The 24,213-nt window shown below is 37.1% G+C and overlaps 5 protein-coding genes across 9 annotated transcripts; 3 read left to right on the top strand and 2 right to left on the bottom strand.

Annotated features, from left to right (window-relative positions):
• The first annotated feature begins 432 nt into the window (after positions 1 to 432).
• On the top strand, positions 433 to 3,807 carry GAL83 (SNF1 kinase complex anchoring protein). The gene is made up of 4 exons (NM_001279326.2): positions 433 to 659; positions 2,679 to 2,857; positions 2,946 to 3,108; positions 3,267 to 3,807. Exons 1-4 carry the CDS (start codon positions 453 to 455, stop codon positions 3,585 to 3,587), a joined length of 870 nt encoding a protein of 289 aa, NP_001266255.2. The 5' UTR covers positions 433 to 452; the 3' UTR covers positions 3,588 to 3,807.
• Positions 3,808 to 3,930: 123 nt separating this feature from the next.
• Positions 3,931 to 7,354, bottom strand: LOC101255572 (receptor-like protein Cf-9). The gene has a single exon (XM_004253093.5). It carries the CDS (start codon positions 6,673 to 6,675, stop codon positions 4,237 to 4,239), a length of 2,439 nt encoding a protein of 812 aa, XP_004253141.1. The 5' UTR covers positions 6,676 to 7,354; the 3' UTR covers positions 3,931 to 4,236.
• Positions 7,355 to 7,470: 116 nt separating this feature from the next.
• CaM5 (calmodulin 5) lies at positions 7,471 to 10,906 on the bottom strand. Its single transcript, NM_001324492.1, has 2 exons — positions 10,672 to 10,906; positions 7,471 to 8,017 (listed from the first exon to the last, which is right to left on the bottom strand). Exons 1-2 carry the CDS (start codon positions 10,745 to 10,747, stop codon positions 7,644 to 7,646), a joined length of 450 nt encoding a protein of 149 aa, NP_001311421.1. The 5' UTR covers positions 10,748 to 10,906; the 3' UTR covers positions 7,471 to 7,643.
• Positions 10,907 to 11,428: 522 nt separating this feature from the next.
• On the top strand, positions 11,429 to 16,536 carry LOC101244851 (U-box domain-containing protein 4-like). 5 transcript variants are annotated; one of them, XM_010316380.4, is made up of 6 exons: positions 11,429 to 11,767; positions 11,852 to 11,945; positions 13,385 to 13,719; positions 13,907 to 14,023; positions 14,177 to 16,183; positions 16,257 to 16,536. In XM_010316380.4, the coding sequence occupies exons 3-6, from the start codon at positions 13,444 to 13,446 to the stop codon at positions 16,314 to 16,316; spliced, it is 2,460 nt and encodes an 819-aa protein (XP_010314682.1). In that variant the 5' UTR covers positions 11,429 to 11,767; positions 11,852 to 11,945; positions 13,385 to 13,443; the 3' UTR covers positions 16,317 to 16,536. The 5 variants fall into 5 exon arrangements, with proteins under 5 accessions (XP_010314682.1, XP_010314681.1, XP_019067088.1 ...); XM_010316379.4 differs by having other exon boundaries at positions 11,459 to 11,767; positions 13,390 to 13,719; XM_069292657.1 differs by having other exon boundaries at positions 11,478 to 11,767; positions 13,390 to 13,719; positions 13,907 to 14,039.
• A 388-nt stretch (positions 16,537 to 16,924) lies between these two features.
• Positions 16,925 to 20,439, top strand: LOC101245742 (receptor-like protein Cf-9 homolog). The gene has a single exon (XM_019211290.3). It carries the CDS (start codon positions 17,372 to 17,374, stop codon positions 20,171 to 20,173), a length of 2,802 nt encoding a protein of 933 aa, XP_019066835.1. The 5' UTR covers positions 16,925 to 17,371; the 3' UTR covers positions 20,174 to 20,439.
• Positions 20,440 to 24,213: the final 3,774 nt, after the last annotated feature.

A 24,213-nucleotide genomic window follows, 5' to 3' on the forward strand; every position in this document is an offset into this window, starting at 1 on the left:
TTTCCTTTTATATTTTTTCACTTTCCATTTCTACCCTTTTCCACTCGCTCTTCGATCAAGAGTATTTAAAATATTTTTTTTATTTCGTAATAAGTAAAAATAAGATTTACGTATATTTCAATATATTTGTTGCATTATTTTGTAAATTATCTGCCCTCCAATGAAGAGTCTTTTTGAAACAATTCATTTTTATTTCTTAAGAAATAAGAATAAGATTGACATATATTTCATTGCATTTTTTGTATTATTTTATAGATTAGTCGAGGTGTTTTTAAGCGAAAGTAGAAGGAAGAAAAAAGTCAACTGAGGGCATTATTGTAAATAAGTTCAATAGTGTGCCTTATCTTTTACTGTATATATATAAACACGAGAACGTGACTCTTATTACTTTCTCTCTCTACATATACATACAAAATATACATATGTATATTCACTAGCATTATTGGGAAGACATGGGGAATGCGAACGCCAGAGAAGACGGCGCCGCCGGAGACGGCGACGGCGACGGTCAGGTATCGGGAAGAAGATCTAATGTTGAATCTGGAATAGTAGAAGATCACCACGCTCTGAACTCGCGAGTGCCTTCGGCTGACTTGATGGTCAATTCTCCTCCGCAGAGTCCACATCGTTCAGCTTCACCTCTCTTGTTCGGACCTCAGGTTTCCATTTTTATGCTCATTTTATCCTATTTATTATATATACATATGAAATAGTATATGTGTATGTGTTTGTTTGTGGTGTTGGTGATTCAAAGGGGATTTAGGATTTGGTGTGGAGTAGAGCTCAAATGAGGTCTAATTTGAGCTTTAGATATAGTTCATTTGTTCAATATGTAAACTTTTTTTACCTTTTTGGAGATTCAAACTAAGAATTTTGTCTTAAAAATGTATTTTTTAAAGGAAGGACAGGGTTTTGATCAATATTAGTGTACTGTTAGAGTCCTATGTTAGTTGGAGAGGGGAGGGACTGGCAATGCTTAATGAGCTAGCTTTTTGGGATGAATTAGGCATTAGTATCGTATATTTTACTTGGTATCCGAGCTGGGTATTGGCTTTGTTTATATGAATTTGAGCAATCCTCTCTTAGTGAGCTAGTTTTGGGGGTTGAGTTATACTCAAATGTCATAACTTTACATGGTATAGAGTTGGATCCATGCGCATTCAAGCTCCTTGCCCACACTACAGTTGGACCTGTTCGTGAAGGGGTGGTTAGAGTTCCACTTTGGTTGTATAATGAACGGATGGTCTGCTTATATGGACTTGGGTGAGCTAGGTTTTTTGGGTTGATTTAAACTAAGTATCATATCTTTACAAGTACCAGAAAACACAAAAGAATGGACTTGTCTCCATTTAAGTATTTAAGTAATCTAGCAAATGATGAGCGAATGCAGTGTAGGGTCTGTGCCATTTACAGTGTTCTGTCTTTTCCACATATAAAGTTTGCTCGCCATGGGGTATATACTTGAGAAAAGATGAATCATTTGCCCTTCAAAACATCTATGATTTCTTTTTATTTAAGTGCACTTCTTACCATATTGATATGATGAGAATCACAACTTATAGTACTTTCTGTTTTGTTTCCAAATGTCTAAATTTTAATTACAAAAAATGAGTTGATCTAGCCTGATTTACTGCAAAAGTTGGTCTCGTTGACTCTTCTTTAGAAAATGTGCCAAACATATTAGGATGGAAGAAGTAATCATTTTTAAATGGTTTAATCGTATGATGGTCAGCTAAGGTGGTGGATACACCCACACCCTATGCAATTACTCTGCATGTTATACTGCCTGTCTGTATGCCTTTGAGTTGCGGTGATGTGTCTGCATCTATAGGGGAGAGTTGCAAATTGATTGTAGTGCTGTTCATTATATGCTTAACTGTGATTTGTTGTGTTTTCCCAATGTAGTAGCGATGAAGTGTTCTGCTTGACACTAAATTGAAACACCTATAGGAACAACCATTACAACATCCTGATCCCAGATCGGTAATATGAATCCTCTATTTTCATTCCACTTCTATTAGGTTTTCATGCTATTCCTATGTGAATTTCCTTCAGGAAAATGCTGAATGAACTCTTCTTTCTGTTTAGTTGGAAGCTTGCATTATAGGGCTTGCCTGAGTGTTGGCCTAGCCCTCTGTTAAATGGGAAAAGGGAAAGCATCTCATGGCCTGTCTATTTGTTGGGTAAAACAGACAACTAATTTATATTAGCAAGGTACATGAAAAAACAAAAGGAACTTATGCCAGTCAAGCAAGCTATAATGTTTCTGTATAAGAACCTAGTGCATCCGGGAGCAGGTGGCGGGTGCAGAAATGTTATGCTGTAATCTTAGTAGGACTGGTGAAACCTTAGTCAATCTGTAGTCAAGTGACAGTTTTTCAGCTCTGAATAATTCACTCTTATTCACTTTGGCTGATTTTTTTTCCACCTTATATATGATGAATATTCTTCATGTTTTGTAGTCAGCACTATCACTCAAAATTTAGGCTTTTCAAAGTGGACAGAAGGGAATAATGTCCCTCTGAGGTTGGCAATTACCCAAGCAAGCACCTCTTATTTTTAGTTAACTTGGAGATAGACCAGAGCAGTTAATTGCTTCTTGGGCACCCCAATCGTACCTCATAAATACTTACGACTGACTAGTTTCGAGACTAAACTCCTCTTTATCATCCTTTCAGGTGCCAGTAGTTCCTTTACAAGGAGGGGATGGCAATCCTGTTAGCAATCAAATGTGGGGCAATGAATGCGAGGATGCCTCTGATCATTCACTAGAGGGCGGCATACCTACTTTGATAACATGGAGTTATGGTGGTAATAACGTTGCTATCCAAGGATCTTGGGACAACTGGACATCAAGGTATACTCTGATTCAACCAAGTACTAGCCTGTGATCATTCCTGTTAATGGAGTTTCTGAATGTATCCACTAATGATATTTGCTTGCAGGAAAATTCTCCAAAGATCAGGCAAGGACTATACCGTTCTTTTGGTCCTTCCATCGGGTATATATCATTACAAATTCATTGTGGATGGGGAAGTTAGATATATTCCAGAACTTCCATGTGTAGCAGATGAGACAGGCGTTGTCTTTAATCTTCTTGATGTTAATGTAAGTGAGAGTTCTGTTTCCTGATCATTTTGATACATTATCACAGCGGAGGCATCTTTGATAACTTCAGCACATTAATGCATAAACATGTGTTTTATAGTCTATATACTTGCTGTTCCCTGATAATGTGTTTGGCTCATAACACGTCCTTCATACAGGACAATGTTCCAGAGAACCTCGAAAGTGTTGCAGAGTTTGAGGCCCCACCATCACCTGACTCTAGCTATGCGCAAGCTTTGATGGGAGAGGAGGATTTTGAAAAGGAGCCAGTGGCAGTTCCACCGCAACTTCATCTAACTGTTCTTGGTTCTGAAAACTCAGAAGAAGCACCTTCTTCTCCAAAACCCCAGCACGTAGTACTTAATCACCTCTTTATAGAGAAAGGATGGGCTTCTCAATCCGTTGTTGCTCTTGGTTTAACGCATAGATTCCAGTCCAAATATGTCACAGTTGTTCTCTACAAGCCACTGAAGAGGTGACCACTCCGTGTTTACAATCAAATCTTTCTAGAGCTTTCTCAGTGTGGCTGCTTTAAGATTTCCACTGTTTATAGACCTGCTCAATGTTCAAACTTCCTTTAACCTCTCCTCTGTTGTACAATAGAGCAATGCATTTTCTCGTTTCTTCACCTCATCTTTTTGGTGATTTTATGTTCATAATGTTTTTTTAATCACAAAAGGATTAATGTGCAAACTGAAAGGCAATTCACCACCAATGCATCTTTTGGAAGACAGAGAACAAAATAACAAATATCTCTCGTCCCTTCCTCGATAGGTTCTTGTTTTTTGTGGTTTATTATTTTGGAATTCAGTGAACTAATTGTAGCTGGCATAAGATTTTCTATTGCATATAACTTGTCATTAAAGATCATCTCAACCTCAATTTTCATGGCCAAATATTGCTACACACTTTATGCAAACAGGATTAAAATAACGATAATACATCTAACTTAATCCATCTTTTCCCTGAAGAAACAACAGTAGTATCATTAGTGATTATTTCTTCTTCTGCAATTCCTTTGCCTTCGCTGCAACTTTTTGAAACACAACTTCTTCTTCCCTTTATCCACTTCCATAGACACTAGATCCTCGCTGTAATCAAAATATTTTAGTTACCTGAAATCAAAACTTAGAAATGATTGTTTCTTCTTCTGTAATTCCTTTGCCTTTGATGCTTCTTCTTCCTTCCTCTCATAATTTTGTGCTCCATCTCTAGAATGATTCTTGCAAGCCATATCGGTTTTCCAGTTGACAACATGAAATATATTATGGATAATCCGATACATAGTCCACTTCCATACCCCATAAGAGCACCTTTCCAGAAATCACTCTGAAATTCAGAATTGCTTCCAGATACGGTTTCATTTGTATCTAATACCCCAGCATCGCTGCAACTTTTTGAAACAGGGAATCCACGTAATCCATCATTTTCTTCATATGAGTTGCTCTCAAAAGTGTGAAATTGAGGTCCTTGAGGAATGCATCCTCGGAGATGATTATGGGAGAGGTTTAAGAATGAAAGAGACGTAAGAGAAGCCAGTTGTTGTGGTATCTCTCCCGAAAGCTGGTTTCCTGATAGGTCCAATGATTCAACTGAAGATAAATCTCCGAATGATGGTGGTATTTGACCTTGGAATCCATTATGTGATAAATTCAATGTATGAACTGCAATGAGATCCCCCATGATACTTGGAATTTGCCCTCCAAATTTATTACTTGAAAGGTCAATAACAGTGTACAAATACAAGATACTCACAATTTCACGCTCAAATCCCTTTGTTACGACAGCTACTGTGTCTTGGTAATATCCATCACTTGGTGCCTTCTTTGATGGATCAATTGTCTTCATGGCTTTCAAATGTTGAAACAAACCCGTAGGTATGTTTTCTGTGAAGTCATTGGAAGAGACATCCAATATTTGAAGCTCAAGAAACATGTTTTCACTTCCTAAAGTTCTAATGGGTCCATGCAACTTATTCGATCTCAAGCTTAAAACTCTCAACTTAGGAAGAGTTCCCAACCACATGGGGAAGATGTCATTGAGGTCGTTATCTCCTAAATCAAGAACTTGCAACTCTTTGCAATTGGCCAAAGATTGAGGAATTTTCCCCTTTAGTTTATTGCCATGTAAGTTGAAGCTTCTAAGTGTTCCAGTTCTGAAAGTCATTGGAAGAGTCCCAGAAAGATTGTTGTGCTGCATATCAAGAACCTCAAGATGACCACTGAAGTTGCCAAAACATTGCGGGATCGCTCCATTCAGATCATTTCCACTTAAATCTAGAACTTGTAGTGATGTTAAATCGCAAATAGATAAAGGGAGCTCTCCACTGAGATTATTATGTGACAGTGTCACAAACTGGAGAGTAGTGATATTAGCCAAACATTGCAGAATTTTTCCTTTCAAGTTGTTTCTCGACAACTGCAGGAACATGAGGAATGTCAAATTGCATATAGATGAAGGAATTTCCTCAATCAGATTGTTGTCATGGAGATACAGCACCCGCAAGTTTCTCAAATTACCAAAGGAAGAAGGAATTGCACCAGTGAGTTGATTATTGGATAATGTCAGATGATAGAGGATACTAAGATTCCCCAACTCACTAGGGATTAGGCCAAATAGTTGATTATTGAATAATTCCAGAGCATTGAGGTTTTTCAGATTCCCCATCTCTCCAGGAATCAGGCCAGAGAGTTGATTATCATAAAGTTGAAGATATTTGAGCTCAGTTAAGTCACCTATAGTTGTTGGAATTATACCAGAAAGATTGTTTGTATGTAATATTAATTCCTGAAGTGACTTCATCTTCCCTATTTCTACAGGAATGGAACCAGATAATTCATTGAAGGGAGCAGAGAACAATTTTGCATTGGTCAAGTTGCCTATTTCTGGAGGGATATGACCTGTTAATTGGTTTGTTTCAAGATAAACTTTAACAACATTGACAAGTCTTCCTATTTCTTTAGGAATAGAGCCAGAAAGGTGATTATTATAAAGATACAAATAGGACAAGTTGTTCAAATTCCCCAACGAAGCAGGAATAGAACCATTAAGAAAATTGGTATACAAAGCTAACTCAGTTAGAGACCTTAGGTAACCTATTTCTCGCGGAATGGGACCACTTAAATGGTTGTCAAAGATGTGGAGGGTCTCAAGCTTGGCTAGGGAGCCGATTTGTGGCGGAATTGTGCCTGAAATCTGATTCATGGAGAAGTCAAGATAGACAAGATTAGTGAGATTACCAATCTCAGGGGGAATGGTTCCTGAAAAATTGTTCAGGCTAAGTTCAAAATATTCAAGGAAAAGGAGAGATGAAAACGGAAAAGCATAGAGGGTACCAATGACACTAGAATTTGTAATATTCAACCTGTTTACCCTACCATTTAAGCATATAACTCCGTACCAGCCACAGCATGAGTTAGAACTTGGTGTCCATGAAGCGAATAAGGAGTTGTTCTGGTTCTTGAAAGTTGCTTTCCATTTCAGGAGGGAAGTTGCTTCCTCGATCGAAGCAAAAGTAACTGTAAGGAGATATAAAAGAGTGAAAAACTGAAGTAGTTTGCTCATCATATTTGAATTTTACTATTTGGATTTCAATGAACTATAACTTAGGATTTAATATTGTTCAACACAAGTCAAGTTTTTGCACAGAGTGTCCCTCCAATTATCTAGAAGTATTAATGCAGTTCTTTGAATTATCATGTAATTGCATTAAGTCTTGTTGTGGAAATTTCAGTGAAAGCTACTTAACAGACATTATTTCTTCAACTTTGAATTTCCATATTTAAATAAATTACTTGCGAATTTTATAATAAAAAGGAGAGAGAAAAGGGGAAAAGTCAAGTAATCTAATACTCGAGCATCGCTGCAACATTTTGGGTCAAGTTCAATGACATGTCCAGGCATATGACTCCGTCCCATGAACAACAATCTCTGCTCATGTTCCATGAACTCGTTTTTGGATAAGGCTTCGGACAATTAGAAGTGAATGAGGGATGTATAGTGAAGGCCTGCTTGGGGGAAATGGTTTGATGTTTGTGAGGTAAAGGATTGTCAAGTCCTTGCATGATGAAAATTTCAAATGGAAGTTAATTAACAATCATATCCCTTTCACTTCGATGTGATTACAGCTTACTCTTTACTCTAAATTCCATGGATTTAGAAAACTTTAGTTGATTAGTATAAAGACTTTAGTAGAGGCAATTTGATCATTAATGTAAACAAAGATGTGACACATGTTAATTCAGATTTAGTCGTCTATTTCAAAATAAGTGTATTTTTAATTCGATTACTTCATATTTACACAATATACGAACTAACTAAATTTCCACGTGATGAACTTGCAGGCTTAAAAAACTTGGAGCATTTTCAGAGAAAAATGGAAGACGATAACGTATATTAAGTAAAAAATAACAAGAACGAATACACAAGAATCTGAAATATCAACAAAATTAGTCGCGCAGAATAAAAAACATAAAATCCTCAATTGTAATAAGGTTCAAAATAACCGAATTTAGGTAAGTTGAGTTGATCAGTTCTCACTTGGCCATCATGACCTTGACGAACTCGTCATAGTTGATCTGTCCATCACCATCCACGTCAGCTTCACGAATCATCTCGTCAACCTCTTCATCTGTAAGCTTCTCGCCTAGGTTTGTCATGACATGGCGTAGCTCAGCTGCAGAAATGAATCCATTCTGATCCTTGTCAAACACCCGGAAAGCTTCCTTCAGCTCCTCCTCAGAATCAGTGTCTTTCATCTTCCGAGCCATCAAGTTAAGGAACTCGGGGAAGTCAATGGTTCCATTTCCATCAGCATCAACTTCATTGATCATGTCTTGAAGCTCAGCCTCAGTTGGATTTTGTCCCAACGAACGCATCACGGTTCCAAGCTCCTTAGTGGTGATGCAACCTGTAGAAAAATTTGGCAATAATTATGAAAAAATGTATTGATATTGTGTTACAAATCTTACAACAGTACTCAAAAAGTTTTTATTTCTTAACTTATTCATTCTCCCAGAAAAGTTCTAGACAAGCACGAAACAACGAGAATAGCTGAACAAAACTAACACACCATTAACCGCATCCATGACTCAAAATTATAAAATATATAGGAAAAACAGGGAAAATCTTTTCAATGGGAGGACAGACCAAATTTTATTTTCATCGAGCCAACACGAAGGATTTGGTTAAGATACGCCAGATTCCACCAAGTATACAAAAACTGGAACCTAACCATACATGTCCTCTAATTATATCTTCTAAATCGTCCCCACTATCAACCATCCTTCCCCTCCAAAAGGGGATTTCAGTAGAAAATCTAATATGATACTCAAGCTAAGGGTCAAGTTGGTAGTGTTTCTTGCTTCTTCCCCTCCGGGAAATCAGGTTCGTCAATAATCTATTTCAACCAAAAGATGCAGTCATTCCAACCAAAAGCAGCTGGTCAGGTTTGGGTGTCACAACTAAATTCGCTAATATAATACTACCAAAGTCTGAAACTTTCTAAGGATATATTTATCAGCTAGTTGGTAACAAAAGCAAACATAAATGTGTGTGTGTGTATGTATACATATATATACTTTCTTTTGAGAAAAAGTAACTGTAACATAAGTAAATATTATTGATAGAAAAGCTTGAGTCTGCACCAGTATAATGAACTAACTGCTGTAGCACCCAATGATGTTGCTTAGTGGTCAATGATGTGGCTTGAGCACCATGAGGTCTCAGGTTGAATTCCCAATAGAGACAAAACACTAACTGATTCTTCCCATTTGTTCTAGCCTAGTTATAGCCTTGGTTGACAGAGGTACATGATACTTGTTGACAGTGGAAGGTGGCAAGTATCCCGTGGAATCAGTCAAGGTGCGTGAAAGTTGTCCCAGAGGCTCCAGGCACCACAGTTATCAAAAAAAAGAGAACTAACTGCTGTATAGATATAAATATAGATAGGGAACATCAGTAATGTCTCAGGAAAAGTGACTTTGCCAAAATGTCTGAAGATGGTTCTAGTCGGACCATATTTTCTTTACAATCTGAGTAAAAAGTTTCCCAAAAAGACTAGCATAAGCTTTCTTACAAGCTAAAGTGTTGTAGGGGAAATGAGAATCATACAATCCCGTTATGAACGAGTTACCACATTGAACAAAATTGATTATATCCATCATTAAGCAAAACAAAGAAAAAATCAAGAATCGACAGTAGGAACCATAGCCAAGAAACACATGAGAGGGATTCAAGCTTTCTAAGAAATGTTAACTGATTTGAGCCAAATACCTTTTCAACCGATCATTCTAATGCAACCCTCAAATAATAACCCATTTGTCAAAATAGTTTCAAGTTTCAAGTTCCCAGGTACAATCAATCAAACAAGTTAACAATATCAACGAATACTTAACCTGCTGACCAGCTTCATAAAGGTCAATCTGACATCTAATTATACAACAAGTTGAAGTAAAAGCAGGTTCAAAATCAAATTTTTATCGACATATCAAGTTCAAACCTGTCACAGCCAAAAGCCTAGTGTTTAAGTGGATAAGAGTAAATGTGCTATCTCATTATCTACCAAGTTTCAGACTGTGCACCACTTGGTTTCAGGGATATCTTGGTTATCAAAAAAATCAAATCTTTATCAAATATATTCCACCAACAACATAGAAAGACCATCTCCACGCACCACGAAGTGTAAGTTTTCCACCTAGTAACACAAATTTACCACCATCCTCACCACAAAAAGATGCTAGGTCTTGGCAGTGAATGTCTTCATATGATCCCTTTTCATGTGAATTAAGCAAAGATACAGAAAGAGAGGGACTAGAACCCATCCACTACCTCCCTTCGAACTATATAATATTGAATGAAACAATCTATCAAAATATGTCTCTATGTGTACATTAGTACATTCTACCCGCAGACCTCACCTTTTCTTTTTTGATAATTGTGGTGTCTAGACCAACTTTCACACATTCGACTAATTCTACGGATACCTACCCCCTCCCACCAGCAACATGTACCGGATATCTCTATCCACCAAGGCTAGGACTGGTGTAGAGAAACCACCTAGTGTCATCACTTGTCTTGGTATGTTGTTGTAATTCTCCATTTGATAAGTTTGCACTCATTTTCAAGAAGGATAACAATAGCTTCAAAGATATTCCGAAACACTCAACAATATTAGATCCACTTATCCTCACTCAACATCAAATCAATCATAGATCACAAATTAGTCAATAAATAGCAACACTAAATGTGGATCTAGCCCTTCGAATCGCGTTAAGACAAATCCATTTCTTTCAGCTCAAACAATTACAACTACACATATACATAATAGACAGCAATCACCAATCACTCAGACCCATTGACTATAAAAGTTTTTGGATCAAAATTTTAGGCAAGGTCCAGAAAGAATAAACACATAAATATGATAGAAACAACAAAAAAATTCAAGATTTATCAATTTGGGTGTCTTCAGAGCGATTAAAGATTCATTCTTTTTCTTCAAAAACATGTAAATTTTGGGTGTATGAAAAAAAGAATGGAAAGCATAGTCATGAAGAGCTAGCTTACCATCTCCATCTTTGTCGAAAAGGCTGAAAGCTTCCTTGAACTCAGAGATCTGATCATCTGTAAGCTGATCCGCCATGGAAGTTGAAAATGAGAGAAAAATGGGACAATAGATGAGAAGAAAAATAAAAAGAAAAAATTATGGAAGTGAGTGTCAACTTGGAAATATCGAGAGGGAGGGGGGTGAGTGCGCATATTATGTTTTAATTTTTTATAAAAATCATAATTTTCTATTATTTCTACTTTTCTTCTCAATTTACTTAGATATTAGTATTACTTTCTTTCGACAATACCATACGTTAAATATAAGTGAAGAAGTTATTTCCAGAAGACCCTCGAATCTAATACGATTACACTAGAAACAGTAAAATACCATATTCATGATCGGATCATTGACTTGGATTTGGGCCTTACCCGGGGAAAGTTTTGGGCTCATACATTTTGGCCCAAGGTAATCTGTATGACAAAGAAACTCAGCCCAATACCCTGACACATTGCATGAGTGGTAAATTTTTGCAAGTTTAGCCAAATCAAAAATATACATGAGCTTATGAAATTATTTATGAAGAAGTTCGTCATCTAATTAATATTCGTTCTGTAATAATCGTATATGAAACTTTGATAACTTTAGACATTTGCATATGAAGTTTAATGCTGTGAAGGCTAAGCATCATATGTTTATGCTTTTATGGAAATATTTATAAAAATTAATTAAACTTTTCGTTATTTAAGTTTGGTCATTTTCATGTATTCTTGTACTATATTTATACACCATTAAAATACATACAATAAAAGAGTCTTTTAAAAATGTTTCATTTGCAAGTGATAGTCAAAGTCAAACTAAGGTTGAAGTGCAATGTCTGTCACCATTTTCAAAATTCCTTCAACCCCATGATGAGAACCTAAACCCCCCACCCCTACCCTCACCCCGCAACCCCAAACTCTCAACAATTTTCGTGCAATTGCTGTACCTTTTAGCTTTTCCCAACTCTTTGCTCAAATCTGGATCTGATTCATACAAATTAGTGCAAATATTCAAGCTGTAAAGCAGTGATAACAAAGAATCTCAAGTGGGGTTTGTAAAAGCTTTAATTTTTGGGTATGTGGGGTGAATTTTATTGCTATAGTTGATCAGTACCTTCTTGGGTTTTGTTTATTTTCTTGTTTTTTTTGTTGTCCACAGCTTAGCATCAAGGTCAGGGTATGGTCAAATAGAGCTTCATTGGGTTGTCAAAAAGGAAGAAAGTAGAAAAAGATTGTATTTTTAATGTTTTGAGGTGATGTTTACTTTTCGTTTATGAAGAATTATTTGTTTCAATCGAAATTGTTACCAGTATTGGAATGAAATAAGCTCAACTTTTAGTTCCAGTTCTCATTTTTAGCTTAGGAAGAAAAATGGTTTATTGGGTTTACCTGTAACTGGATTGATGGTTGTTGTGATTGTTAGCATGTTAGTGCTACTTCTGTACGCAGAGTTTTGGATTATCTGTTTTCATCTCACATTTTGGTCACTGTGAATGCTTTTTCTCTTTGGAGCACTTGGGAGTTTTGCAGGGTATAATCCTCCACGAGGCGGGAAAAGGAAGAGGGCTGTGACAATTATGATCGATATTAAGAAATGAGTTTGAATGGATATATATGATTTAGTTGGAATCGAGACACAGTTGATTGATATAGTACAACATGAATATGAGATTAGGAAGTAGAGGCTATATATGATGTTGGAGCTGATAGTAGCTGAATGTTGATGAAACTCTAGCTGGAAAAAAATGCGTTGGTGTATTTAAGAAAAAGGGGATATATAAATGATGTTGCGGCTAATGGTAGCTGAATGTTGATGAAACTCTAGTTGGAAAAAAATGCAGTAGTGCATTTAAAAAGGGAATATAGAAGAAAAAATTCATACGTGGTGATAAAAGTTCACTATTTATTGACAACGGCTATTAAAGTCGCACTTATCTTTCCGAATATTAAATCTCATTTACTCTAGCTTGTCTTTATTGTTTTTAGGTTTAAGTGTTCTTCTGATGCATTGAAGCGGCAGCTTAATCGAATGTTTTATCCAGAAAGATCCTGGAAATTCGGTAGGAGTAGAAATATAATAACTTGATATGAAAGATTCTTGGTGCTGGTAAATAGTAAGTGAATCTAATGTTGATGGATACTCATGGTAAGTTGGTCAGCGGAACGGAGGTTTGCTGAATAAATATATTGTTCTAACTTGAGTAATTGAAGGGGAGTTTTGACGTAACTGGTAAAGTAGTTGCCTTGTGACTAGGAGGTCACGGGTTCGAGCCGTGGAAACAACCTCTTCAAAAAAATGTAGGGTAAGACTGCGTACAATTGACCCTTGTGGTTCGGCCCTTCCCCGGACCCTGTGCATAACGGGAGCTTAGTGCACAGGGCTTTCCTTTTGACTTGAGTAAATTACCATGATTAACTAGTAAGATGCTTCATATTAATACAAAGTTGCTAAAGAGGAAGTAAAATAAATAGTTAAACTGCTCTTATGGGCACCCTTGATGATAGAACATTAAAAGATGCAGTACTCTTCTTAATCAAGCTAATAGTTTAGCTGCAGTCATGTGTGTATGCGCGCGCACAGACACTTAACACATGTCACTGACATTATTTCTGTGGATTTTCAGCATTATTATCTATACAATAAATGACCATATACTTATGCGTTAACTTTTGTCATTTATGTGTCTTGTAGAACAGGTTCTGTGCTCGTGTCAAATCAGTTAATTGAGGATTACTAAGTGAACAGGTGCAATGGAGATATCGTTGTTAAAAGTTCTTCTCAGCAGCATCTCCCAATTTTTCCATTTATCATCTAGTGAAAACATAACTGATATTCTAGTTCAGAGGTATTATTGCAAGGCTGAGGATCTATTGAAGATTTTAAAGCCGATTCTTGAGGCCATTGTCGATGTTGAAGCAGCTTCCAGTGAGATGCTTCAGAAAGCATTTGCTGGACTAGCTCAATCTGTTGATGAACTGAGGGAGCTGTGTGAAACCTGGCAACCGTTGGGTAGTAACGTATATTTTGTATGTTCCAAGATCTATATCTTTATTAATGGATAAGCAGATTGTCCATTTATTCGTTCCATAATTAGCGAACTGAATGATGATGGGAATGTAGTGCACTTATAGAATTTATGGTTTATATTTAAGGAATTTTAATACTTTGAGCAGTTATATTTATTTATATTGTTGATGTGTTAATGATCTATAGGTCCTGCAAGTTGAACCTCTTATAGTAAAAACTCGAACATGTAGTCTTGAATTTCTGGAGCTACTCAAAACTTCTCATGAATGCCTTCCTGCTGATACAACTTTGACATCTCTTGAGGTAGGAGCCCAAACAGGTCATTCCAGATCTTCTTTTCCCTTATATTTGCCCTATTCCGACCCCAGCTATAATGTTCCTCTCTGCTCTTTCTGTCAGTTGGAGTTGTCATCCTTACTTATGGGGATTTCTTGATGTCTTGTATTTGGATTGCAGCACTGTATACTTAAAATTAAGTATGTGGATTATGAACTGATATCCATGACTATCACAAAGTCTATTAAGGCTCAAATGGAAGGCTTGGGAGCAAACTCAGACAGCTTTGCAAAACTTGCGGATTGCCTAAGATTGAAGTCAAACCAAGAGCTTTTGATTGAGCTTGTGGCCCTTGAAAAATTGAAGGAGAATGCTGAACAAGCTGAAAAGACTGAGGAAGTTGAATATATTGAGCAAATTATAGCTCTTGTTTCCCATATGCATGACTGCTTCATCACAATGAAACAGTCTCAGACCTGCAGGCCTGTGACGATACCTCCTGATTTTTGTTGCCCCCTCTCACTCGAGTTGATGACCGACCCTGTAATTGTTGCTACTGGACAAACTTATGAGCGAGCTTTTATAAGGGAATGGATTGATCTCGGTCTTACTGTGTGTCCTAAGACAAGGCAAATGCTGGGGCACACAACTCTCATTCCTAATTACACCGTTAAGGCACTTATTGCAAATTGGTGTGAGTCAAACAATGTAAAGCTTCCTGATCCAACAAAATCTCTGAGCTTGAATCAGGCATCTTCACTTCTAGCACATGCGTATTCTGGCATGCCCAGGGATACCCAGGGTATTCCCCTTCTGAGGGGCAATCACTCTTCATCACCTGATTCTTCTCGCTCTTTAAGCTCTCCGAGGAAGATTTGTTCATCAAGTATGACCCAAAGAGAAGGATTATCTCCATCTCATCCCCATTCCTCTTTGGATGATTCTTTACCTAGAGTTGCTAGTAATATGCTTGCTCTGGATGTTGTAAGGATATCTATTAAGACTTCTGAAGAACGGATGGCCCACTCTGGAGAGATAAACTCACATGGTCATTGTATGTTAGCAGCCAATAAACACTCCCTTGTAGGTCATAATCGAACCACCTCGGCACCCAGCACACTATCTAATTCAAACTTTTCACCGACAATTCCTGGTGATGGAAATGAAGTGTTCTCAATGTCAGCAGCAGCTGCGACTGATGCGTGTGATGTATCAGAATCCCAACCTGCTGCTCCATTGTCTGTTCTACAAGGGGAGCCGGAATTCCCATCCATGCCAGAGACAAGAGTTCGAAATCAATCCATCTGGCTTAGACCTTCTGAGAGATTTCCTAGAATAGTTTCTTCTGCTACGGTTGAAAGAAGGGCTGATCTTTTGGAACTTGAGGAGCAAGTTAGGAAGCTGGTTCAGGATTTGAGTAGCAATTCCATTGATGTGCAAAGAGATGCCACAGCTGAACTCCGGTTACTTGCCAAGCACAATATGGATAATCGTATTGTAATGGCAAATTGTGGTTCCATCAACTTGTTGGTCAACTTACTTCATTCAGAAGATATGAATGTACAGGAAAATGCTGTTACCACACTTCTCAACTTATCAATTAATGACAACAACAAGTGTTTGATTGCAAATGCTGATGCAATTGAACCTCTGATTCATGTCCTACACACAGGGAGTGGTGAGGCTAAAGAAAACTCGGCTGCTACACTTTTTAGCCTTTCTGTTATTGAGGATAACAAGATGAAGATTGGGAGGTCTGGTGCTATCAAGCCTCTTGTGGATTTATTGGGAAATGGAAGTCCTAGGGGCAAGAAAGACGCAGCGACAGCTTTGTTTAATTTGTCAATACTTCATGAAAACAAGGGTCGCATTGTGCAGGCTGGTGCTGTTAAGTTCCTTGTAGAGTTGATGGACCCTGCTGCTGGGATGGTTGACAAGGCTGTTGCTGTTTTATCAAATCTCGCAACCATTCATGAGGGAAGAGCAGCAATTGGTCAGGAAGGAGGGATACCTCTTCTGGTTGAGGTTGTTGAGCTCGGTTCTGCAAGAGGTAGGGAGAACGCGGCAGCAGCTCTGCTGCAATTATGCACTAACAGTAGCAGGTTCTGCAACATGGTTCTCCAGGAAGGAGCTGTACCTCCGTTAGTAGCATTGTCACAGTCTGGCACCGCAAGAGCCAGAGAAAAGGTACGACAATTTTGCAGAAACCTCACACTTGCCTTTCTATTCTAATCCAAGTATTCTAACGACGTATATGCAGGCTCAGGGACTTCTTAGCTACTTCAGAAACCAACGGCATGGTAATGCAGGGAGGGGCTGATTTATACACTGAACCGTCAACACATACTTTTCTCAAGGTAGCTGACTATATGCTGCTTGTAAATTTAATATTGAGAGTTATTCATGTAGAGGATTTCAGCTTATTGGAGACATTCTAGTAGTTGTGATAGAAAGAAGAATTATTTGTGGAGGCTCTCTCTTATGAGCCCTTCCGCCCATAACATTATAAATGAATGTGGAAAAGCCTATTATACACGAAACGAGTGTCTGATTGCATCAGTTATAAACTTGGTATATGATGATGAGCTACTTATTCAGAATCACAAGATTATTGTTTTTTTTTAATGAAGCAAGTATTTGTTTGTGTTTTGATTGTTTGATGTGTTTGGATAAGAAAAAACAGTACATTTGAGATTTTGTAAACCTGGAATTGATTGATAATTTGATATGAAGGCAACACACACTATTAGAAACAGTTTTTTTCCACCGTAAATTTGTGAAAAAATTGTGATTTTCACTCATTTCCCAAGACAAAACACTCTGTCGACTAATTTTTGAAAATGACTAAAGAAATGAGTCTACATAAATAAATGTCTAAATCAAGTATAGGGCTTTGGTGGTTTTTGAACTAAAAACAGTTTGCTTGTTTTGTTTTTTCCTATTTTTTTATTTGCAGAACTTTTGGATTTTTACATCAAGTTGAATGAAATTGTGTGATGTAGCTTTCTTTGAAATTTCCATTTGACTTGAGAGTAGCAATTTCCCTATTTGACCAATCCTTGTCATAGAGTAAAAAGCTTATAAATTTTATAAATTGCAAATCTTTTCTTCTCACGTAATAAGACAAATAAAATACATAATGTATTCATTAAAGAGTCTCGTATATGGGATGTTATTCTCCCAAGTAGCATGTGTTCTTCACGTCCTTCAACACACCTCATCTTCGTCCAATCCTCTAGCCACCATTAGTTAAAACTAATGCTATAGCACCTTTAGTTTGACTAGTCAAAGAAAGGTTGGTGCTTTCGATATGTATATTTGTATAGCTTTTTCATAAATATACCCACTACAAACCTATTGAATGCCTTGAACAATATGGGGCTCTTAGTTGTGTTCTTAATTTTCTTTCTTTATCAGCTTTCTTTTTCTTCATCCATATTTCTGTGTCCCAAACATCAAAGCATTTCCCTTGTAAAATTCAAGGAAACATTTACTATAAATCCCTATGCTTCTTCTAGATGTTATTTCCGCGGTCAGAAGCCTTATCCAAAAACGAATTCATGGAACATGAGTAGAGATTGTTGTTTATGGGATGGAGTCATATGCGATGACATGACTGGCCATGTCATTGAACTTGACCTCGGTTGCAGCCGTCTTGTTGGGACAATTGATTCCAATAGCAGCCTATTCCAACTCTCTCATCTCCAAAGACTCAACCTTTCTTGGAATGAATTCCACGGTTCTCATATCTCGCCTGAATTTGGTAGGTTCTCGAGCTTGACACATCTTGATCTTTACAACTCCAATTTCTCAGGTCAAATTCCTTCTGAAATCTCTCATCTTTCCAAGTTACACTCTCTTCGTCTCTATGCTACTGGTAGTCTACGGCTCGTAGCTCACGATTTTAAATTGCTTCTTCAGAACTTGACTCAATTAAGAGAGCTTGATCTTACTTTCATAAACATCTCTTCCACCATTCCTCTGAATTTTTCTTCTCATTTCACAAATCTAAGGCTGGGATTTACGGGATTGTATGGGATAATACCAGAGAGTATTTTTCACCTTCCTAATCTGGAAACACTTCGCTTAAATTACAACTATAAACTCAATGGTCATTTTCCAAAGACCAAATGGAATAGCAGTGCATCTCTCATGGAGTTAGACCTCAGTCGCGTGAATTTTTCTGATAAGTTGCCTGAGTCTGTTGGCTACCTAACTTCGATGCATTCTTTGTCTCTTCCAAATTGCAACCTTAGAGGGCCTATTCCTGAATCTCTTTCAAATCTCACTCGCATAGTGCATTTGTACCTTCAAGATAACTCCCTGAATGGAACAATACCATCAAGGATGTTCTCCCGGCTTCCATCACTAAGTCGTTTACACTTGAGTAATAACCACTTCTCTGGTGAGCTTGAGGATTTCAAGTCCAATTCACTAGAAGAGATTATTTTAGGAGGCAATCAGCTGCAAGGTCAAATTCCCAAGTCAATTCAAAACCTTGAGAACCTAACAGGGCTTGATCTTTCCTTCAATAACTTTAGCGGCAATGTGGATATCAGCTTATTTTCAAACCTCAAACAACTTTTGGGTGTTAGTCTTTCATATAATAAGATATCATTGATCAATGAGAACAAAGTTAATTTTACATGGCCTGAATCTCTTAATGTGTTGCAATTTGCTGCATGTGAAGTGAAAGAATTGGAGTTTCTAAGATCCGCAAACCAGCTTTTGGTGTTGGATCTTTCACATAATAAGATTCAAGGAAGAATTCCTGATTGGGCATGGTCTAACTGGATGTCATTGATGACTCTTGATATATCCCACAACATGTTGACGACTGTGGAGTCAATTCCTCTTCGGACTGTAGATACTATTGATTTACGGTCCAATTTGCTTCAAGGTTCACTACCTATTCCACCGAATTCTACCAGATACTTCTTAATATCCCAAAATAATCTCACCGAAGAAATTCCTCCATCTATTTGCAATTTGACATCACTGATAATGCTAGATTTGGCTAGAAATAACTTGAAGGGAGCAATTCCGCAATGTTTGGGTAATATTAGTGGCCTCGAGGTTTTGGATCTTCACAACAACAAACTTTCTGGGAATATTCCAACAATTTTCAGCAATGGAAGTTCACTGAGAAGCCTCAACTTGCACGGAAATAAACTTGAGGGGAAAATTCCCCGATCTTTGGCTCATTGCAAAGACTTGCAGGTTCTTGATTTAGGAGATAATCATCTCATTGACACATTCCCTATGTGGTTGGGAACTCTTCCAAAGCTACAAGTTTTAAGCTTGAGATCAAATACATTGCATGGGTCCATTCAACCTCCAAGGATCGAAACTATTTTTTCCGAGCTTCAAATCATAGATCTCTCTTACAATGCCTTCTCAGGAAACTTACCTACGAGTTTGTTTCAACATCTGAAAGGCATGAGGACAATTGATTCATCAACAGAAGCACCAAGATATCGTGGAGATACATATTACCAAGATTCTATTACAGTTTCAACCAAGGGATTTATGCGTGAAATTGTGAGGATCTTGTATTTGTACACCGTTATCGATCTTTCAAGTAATAAATTTGGAGGGAAAATTCCAAGTATCATGGGGGATCTCATTGCAGTTCACACATTGAATTTATCTCATAATGGATTGCAAGGTCATATTCCACAATCATTCGGAGATTTATCTTCAGTTGAATCATTGGACCTATCAGGAAACCAGCTTTCTGGAGAGATACCACAACAACTAGTTTCTCTTACATCGCTTTCATTCTTAAATCTCTCCCACAATCATCTCCGAGGATGCATTCCTCAAGGACCTCAATTTCACACTTTTGAGAACAGTTCATATGAAGGCAATGATGAATTACGTGGATTTCCTGTTTCAAAAAGTTGTGGCGATGCTGGGGTATTAGATACAAACGATACTGTATCTGAACTACATGATGAAGAAAATGATTCTGAATTTCTGAGTGATTTTTGGAAAGCTGCTCTTATGGGCTATGGAAGTGGACTATGTATTGGATTATCCATAATGTATTTCATGATTTCAAGTGGAAACCCGAGATGGCTAGCAAGAATTATTGTAGAGATGGAACAAAAAATAATGATGGGAAGGAGAAAGAATCAGCGAAGGAAAAGGAATTGCAGAAAAAGAAATATGTAACATTTCTTGTTTCAGTGAACTGTATAATTTACAAATTTGTGCAGTTTATTGCATCTTCTAAACAACATCGCGTAATTTTTCCATTTATCATCAAGTGAAAGAAGGTAGGAACACTTGAATCTTCTCATCAATGTATTCCTACTGACACAACTTTGACATCTCTGCTCTCCTGGAGCCAAAAAACAGGTCATTATCTGTTCTATGAAGGGAGACAGATATGTTTTCCGTTAAACATTTAGTGATGATAAATTTTCCTTTCACAAAAACATATAGCGGTATTGAGTTAATGTCATTGCATTCTAAATATCATAGAAACTGGTCTCTTTTGGTTGTCGCCGACTTTCATATAGGCACAATAGTTACTAGTATGTGAACATGTACACTTTCATTATAAATTTCCCACTACAAGACTTTGAAAAACAATACCAGTATTTAAGTTTTTTTTTACAAATGCTTTCATTCCATTGACTTTTGAAGTTGTCCATTCATTAACGGCATTGCCTTCATTAAATAGAAAAAAAAGTATACACAAAATTCATTTTTTGTGTGTTATATATTACTATCAAAATACAGACCCTCTTAATCAGAACAAAGCTTTTTCTTGATTTTCACTGTCAACTCTAAACACTTTAATGCGAAAGATGGTCTACCGGCAATTCTCATTTCTGTTCTTTTTCTGTTTCTGTCTTCTTTCTTTTTGATCATCCATACCTCATCGGTGCCATGAAGATGAAAGTATTTCCCTTCTAAAATTCAAGAAAACACTTACTGTAGATCTCTCATCAGATAGGTGTATTCCCTACTCTTATCCAAATATGAGTTCATGGAACATGAGCAGAGATTGTTGTAGTTCTTATATTCTCACATCTCACCTGAATTTGGCATGTTCTCGAGCTTGACACATCTTAATCTTATCAACTCATTTTTCTCAGGCCAAATTCCTTCTGAAATCTCTCATCTTTCCAAGTTACAATCTCTTTATCTCTCACGGTAGGCTTCAGCATGAGCAGAACTGCAAATTTGGTTCATACAACTGCCCTTATGCAGGACCTGAATGTTCTGTTACTGATGATATTCAGTCCCTTGTTGCACACCTCAAAGACGATCACAAGTTTGACATGCACGAAGGCTGTACCTTCAACCATCGCTATGCAAAATCCAATCCTCAAGACGTTGAAAATGCTACATGGATGTTGACCTGTGAGTTCTCTCTCTCTCCCCCCGTTCCTTTTTTCCTTAGCTTAGATAGTAAGTTAACTCATAGTTCATTCCACAACTTGATGGTGCTCTATACTGATTGTCTGCAACCCTTTATCATGATAGAGCTGCATAATTTCATCAATCACATACCATTTACCGATTCAAGGGTCAAAGCAGACATCAAACTCAGTTATATGGTCTGATAGATAGCATCAATCTGGCACAGTGGATTCTCCTGATTGACTGGAGGCTTATCTTTTGCATTTCTTGTAAAAATATATAACTTGTAAATGGTTCTATCTAGGTTCAGGTTTTTGGATCAATCAATTTTATGTATTTAATCGCCACTGAAATTATGCATTAGCAGCGGCATTGGTTGCTACATTAATCGATGCAAAAAGTTTGCATTAACTCCAACTTTAGTCCCTGTCAATGCCACAATTAGTCACTACTAAGAGTATATAGCAAATTAAACACCACGAATGCATACAATAGTCGCCATAAAAGGTAGTATTAGTAGCAACTACAGACACCACAATACAGATACTAGTCTACAATAAGAACTAGTGGCAACTATAACCTCCTTCACATGTATATATAATACGTTGCTAATTACATAACAGGTGCCACTAACATTAGTACTAATGGATACTAAAACCGACACTAAACCATAGAACAGTTGTTGCTAAATGATGGTGTTAGTGGAAACTTAACCGCCAATAATTGATATAAGAATCACTGCTAAACGCAACTCAAAAACAACTACTAATTCATATATGAGTCGTTGCTAAAGCAAGTATAGTTGCAAAAGAAATAAGCCACTAATTCTTATTATAGTCGCCGCTAAAAGAAAGAATTAATGGAACAAAAAATGTGCCACGAATTTACATAACAAACCTTGCTAAAAGTTCATATTCATGCCACCAAAACCGCCTACAGGATTGTATTAATGACAACTAAAATGATCACGAAATAATTAAACTATTGACACTAAAAATCACTGTTAGCTGCGACAGTATCCACCGCAAAAAGTTTTGAATTTCATCGCTAAAATACAGTATTAGCGGCAACCGAAATTGACGCAAAAATTCTTAAATGTCGCTAAACATTAGCGGAGACAAAAACCGCCACAAAGTATTGAATGACATCGCTAAAAGTTAATATAAGCGGCCAAAAGTGATAAATTTCGTCGCTAAAAGTGGGTATTACCGGCGGCTGAAACCGCCACCCAAAAATCTTGAATTTCGTCGCTAAAAGTAAGTATTAGCTGCAACTAAAACCGCTGCAAAAAGTGATTACTGTCGTCGCTAAAAGTAAGTATTAGCTGCAACTAAAACCGCTGCAAAAAGTGATTACTGTCGTCGCTAAAAGCGAGTATTAGCGGCGACTAAAATGGTCGCAAAAAGTGATGAATGTCGTCGCTAAAAGTGAGTATTAGCGGCAGTTGAAACCGTCGCAAAAACTGATGAATCTCGTCGCTAAAAGCAAGTATTAGCGGCGACTAAAACCGTCGGAAAAACTGATGAATTTCGTCGCGAAAAGTATGTATTCGCGGCGACTATAACTGCCGCAAAAAGTAATAAATTTCGTCGCAAAAAGTGATGAATTTCGTTCGCTAAAAGGGACTTTAGTGGCGAAAACCGCCACAAAAGCCTTGAATGTCGTCGCTAAAAGCTCTTTTGTCTCTGCAAAAGTTACTCTTAGTGACAAAATTTTTTAGTTTTAGCAGCATTCATTGTTGCCGCAAAAACGTATTTTTAGTGACAAAATTAATAGTTTTAGCGGCGGTTAGAATAGTAATAAAAATAAAGAGTTTTAGCGGCGTTTAAAGTCGCCACTAAATCATATAAATTAGCTGCTAAAAGAAAGAATAAGTGGAAACTAAAACCGCCACTAATTCCAATAAACGCGCCACAAAAAATATGTTTTATTGGTAACTAAAGTCGCTACAAAAAATCATTATATTTGCCGCTAAAAGTATTTATTAGTGGCAACTATTTTCACCACTAAAATCTAAATCATATAATAGTCGCCGCTAAAAGTAAGTATAGTGGCAACTATAAATGCCACCAATTCCTATATGAGTCGCCGCAAAAAATTTGTGTTAGAGGCGGCTAAACGCCACTAAATCATTAAAATATGCCACTAAGAGATTGTTTTAGTGGCAACTTAACCGTCAGTAAAACATTTATGAGTCGCCGCTAAAGATAGTATTAGTGATTTAATTATATCACACCCGAAAAATGGAAAAAAAACATTTTTTTTTTCTTTCTAGGCTTCGTTTGAACTTAAAAAAACCGACGTTTGCCCCTTTAAACAAAGGCAAACCATTAAAAAGGTTGTCACATACACTCAAAATATTTCGGTCAAATAACCATCACGATTACATATCATCCAATATTCATGGTTTATAGTTCACATGAAAAATGGAAAAAATTGATATTATCCATTCCGTACCTCGTTTGAACTTTAAAATACCGACTGTTGACCCTCTGGACCAACATACGTCATTAAATATGTTGTTACGGACACCCATAGAAAACTTTGACAAAAAAACAATCAGGATCACATATCACCAAAAATCCATGGATTATACCACATGAAAAATAGAAAAATCAGTAATTCTCATTTTAGACGTTGTTTGCATTTGAAATTTCAAGTGTTAGCCCCTCTAGACCAATGCACACCATTAATAAGGTCGTCACAAACACCCACAGCAAGAAAATCGTCGGGATCACCCCAAAATCAATGGACTATAGCACGACAAAAAAAGGAAAAATCGATATTTCTCGCTCCAGCACTTGTTTGAACTTGAAAATTCCAACATTTGCCCTTCCAGA

The sequence above is a fragment of the Solanum lycopersicum genome, chromosome 12, assembly GCF_036512215.1.
Source record: "Solanum lycopersicum chromosome 12, SLM_r2.1".
Classification (NCBI taxonomy): Eukaryota; Viridiplantae; Streptophyta; class Magnoliopsida; order Solanales; family Solanaceae; genus Solanum; species Solanum lycopersicum.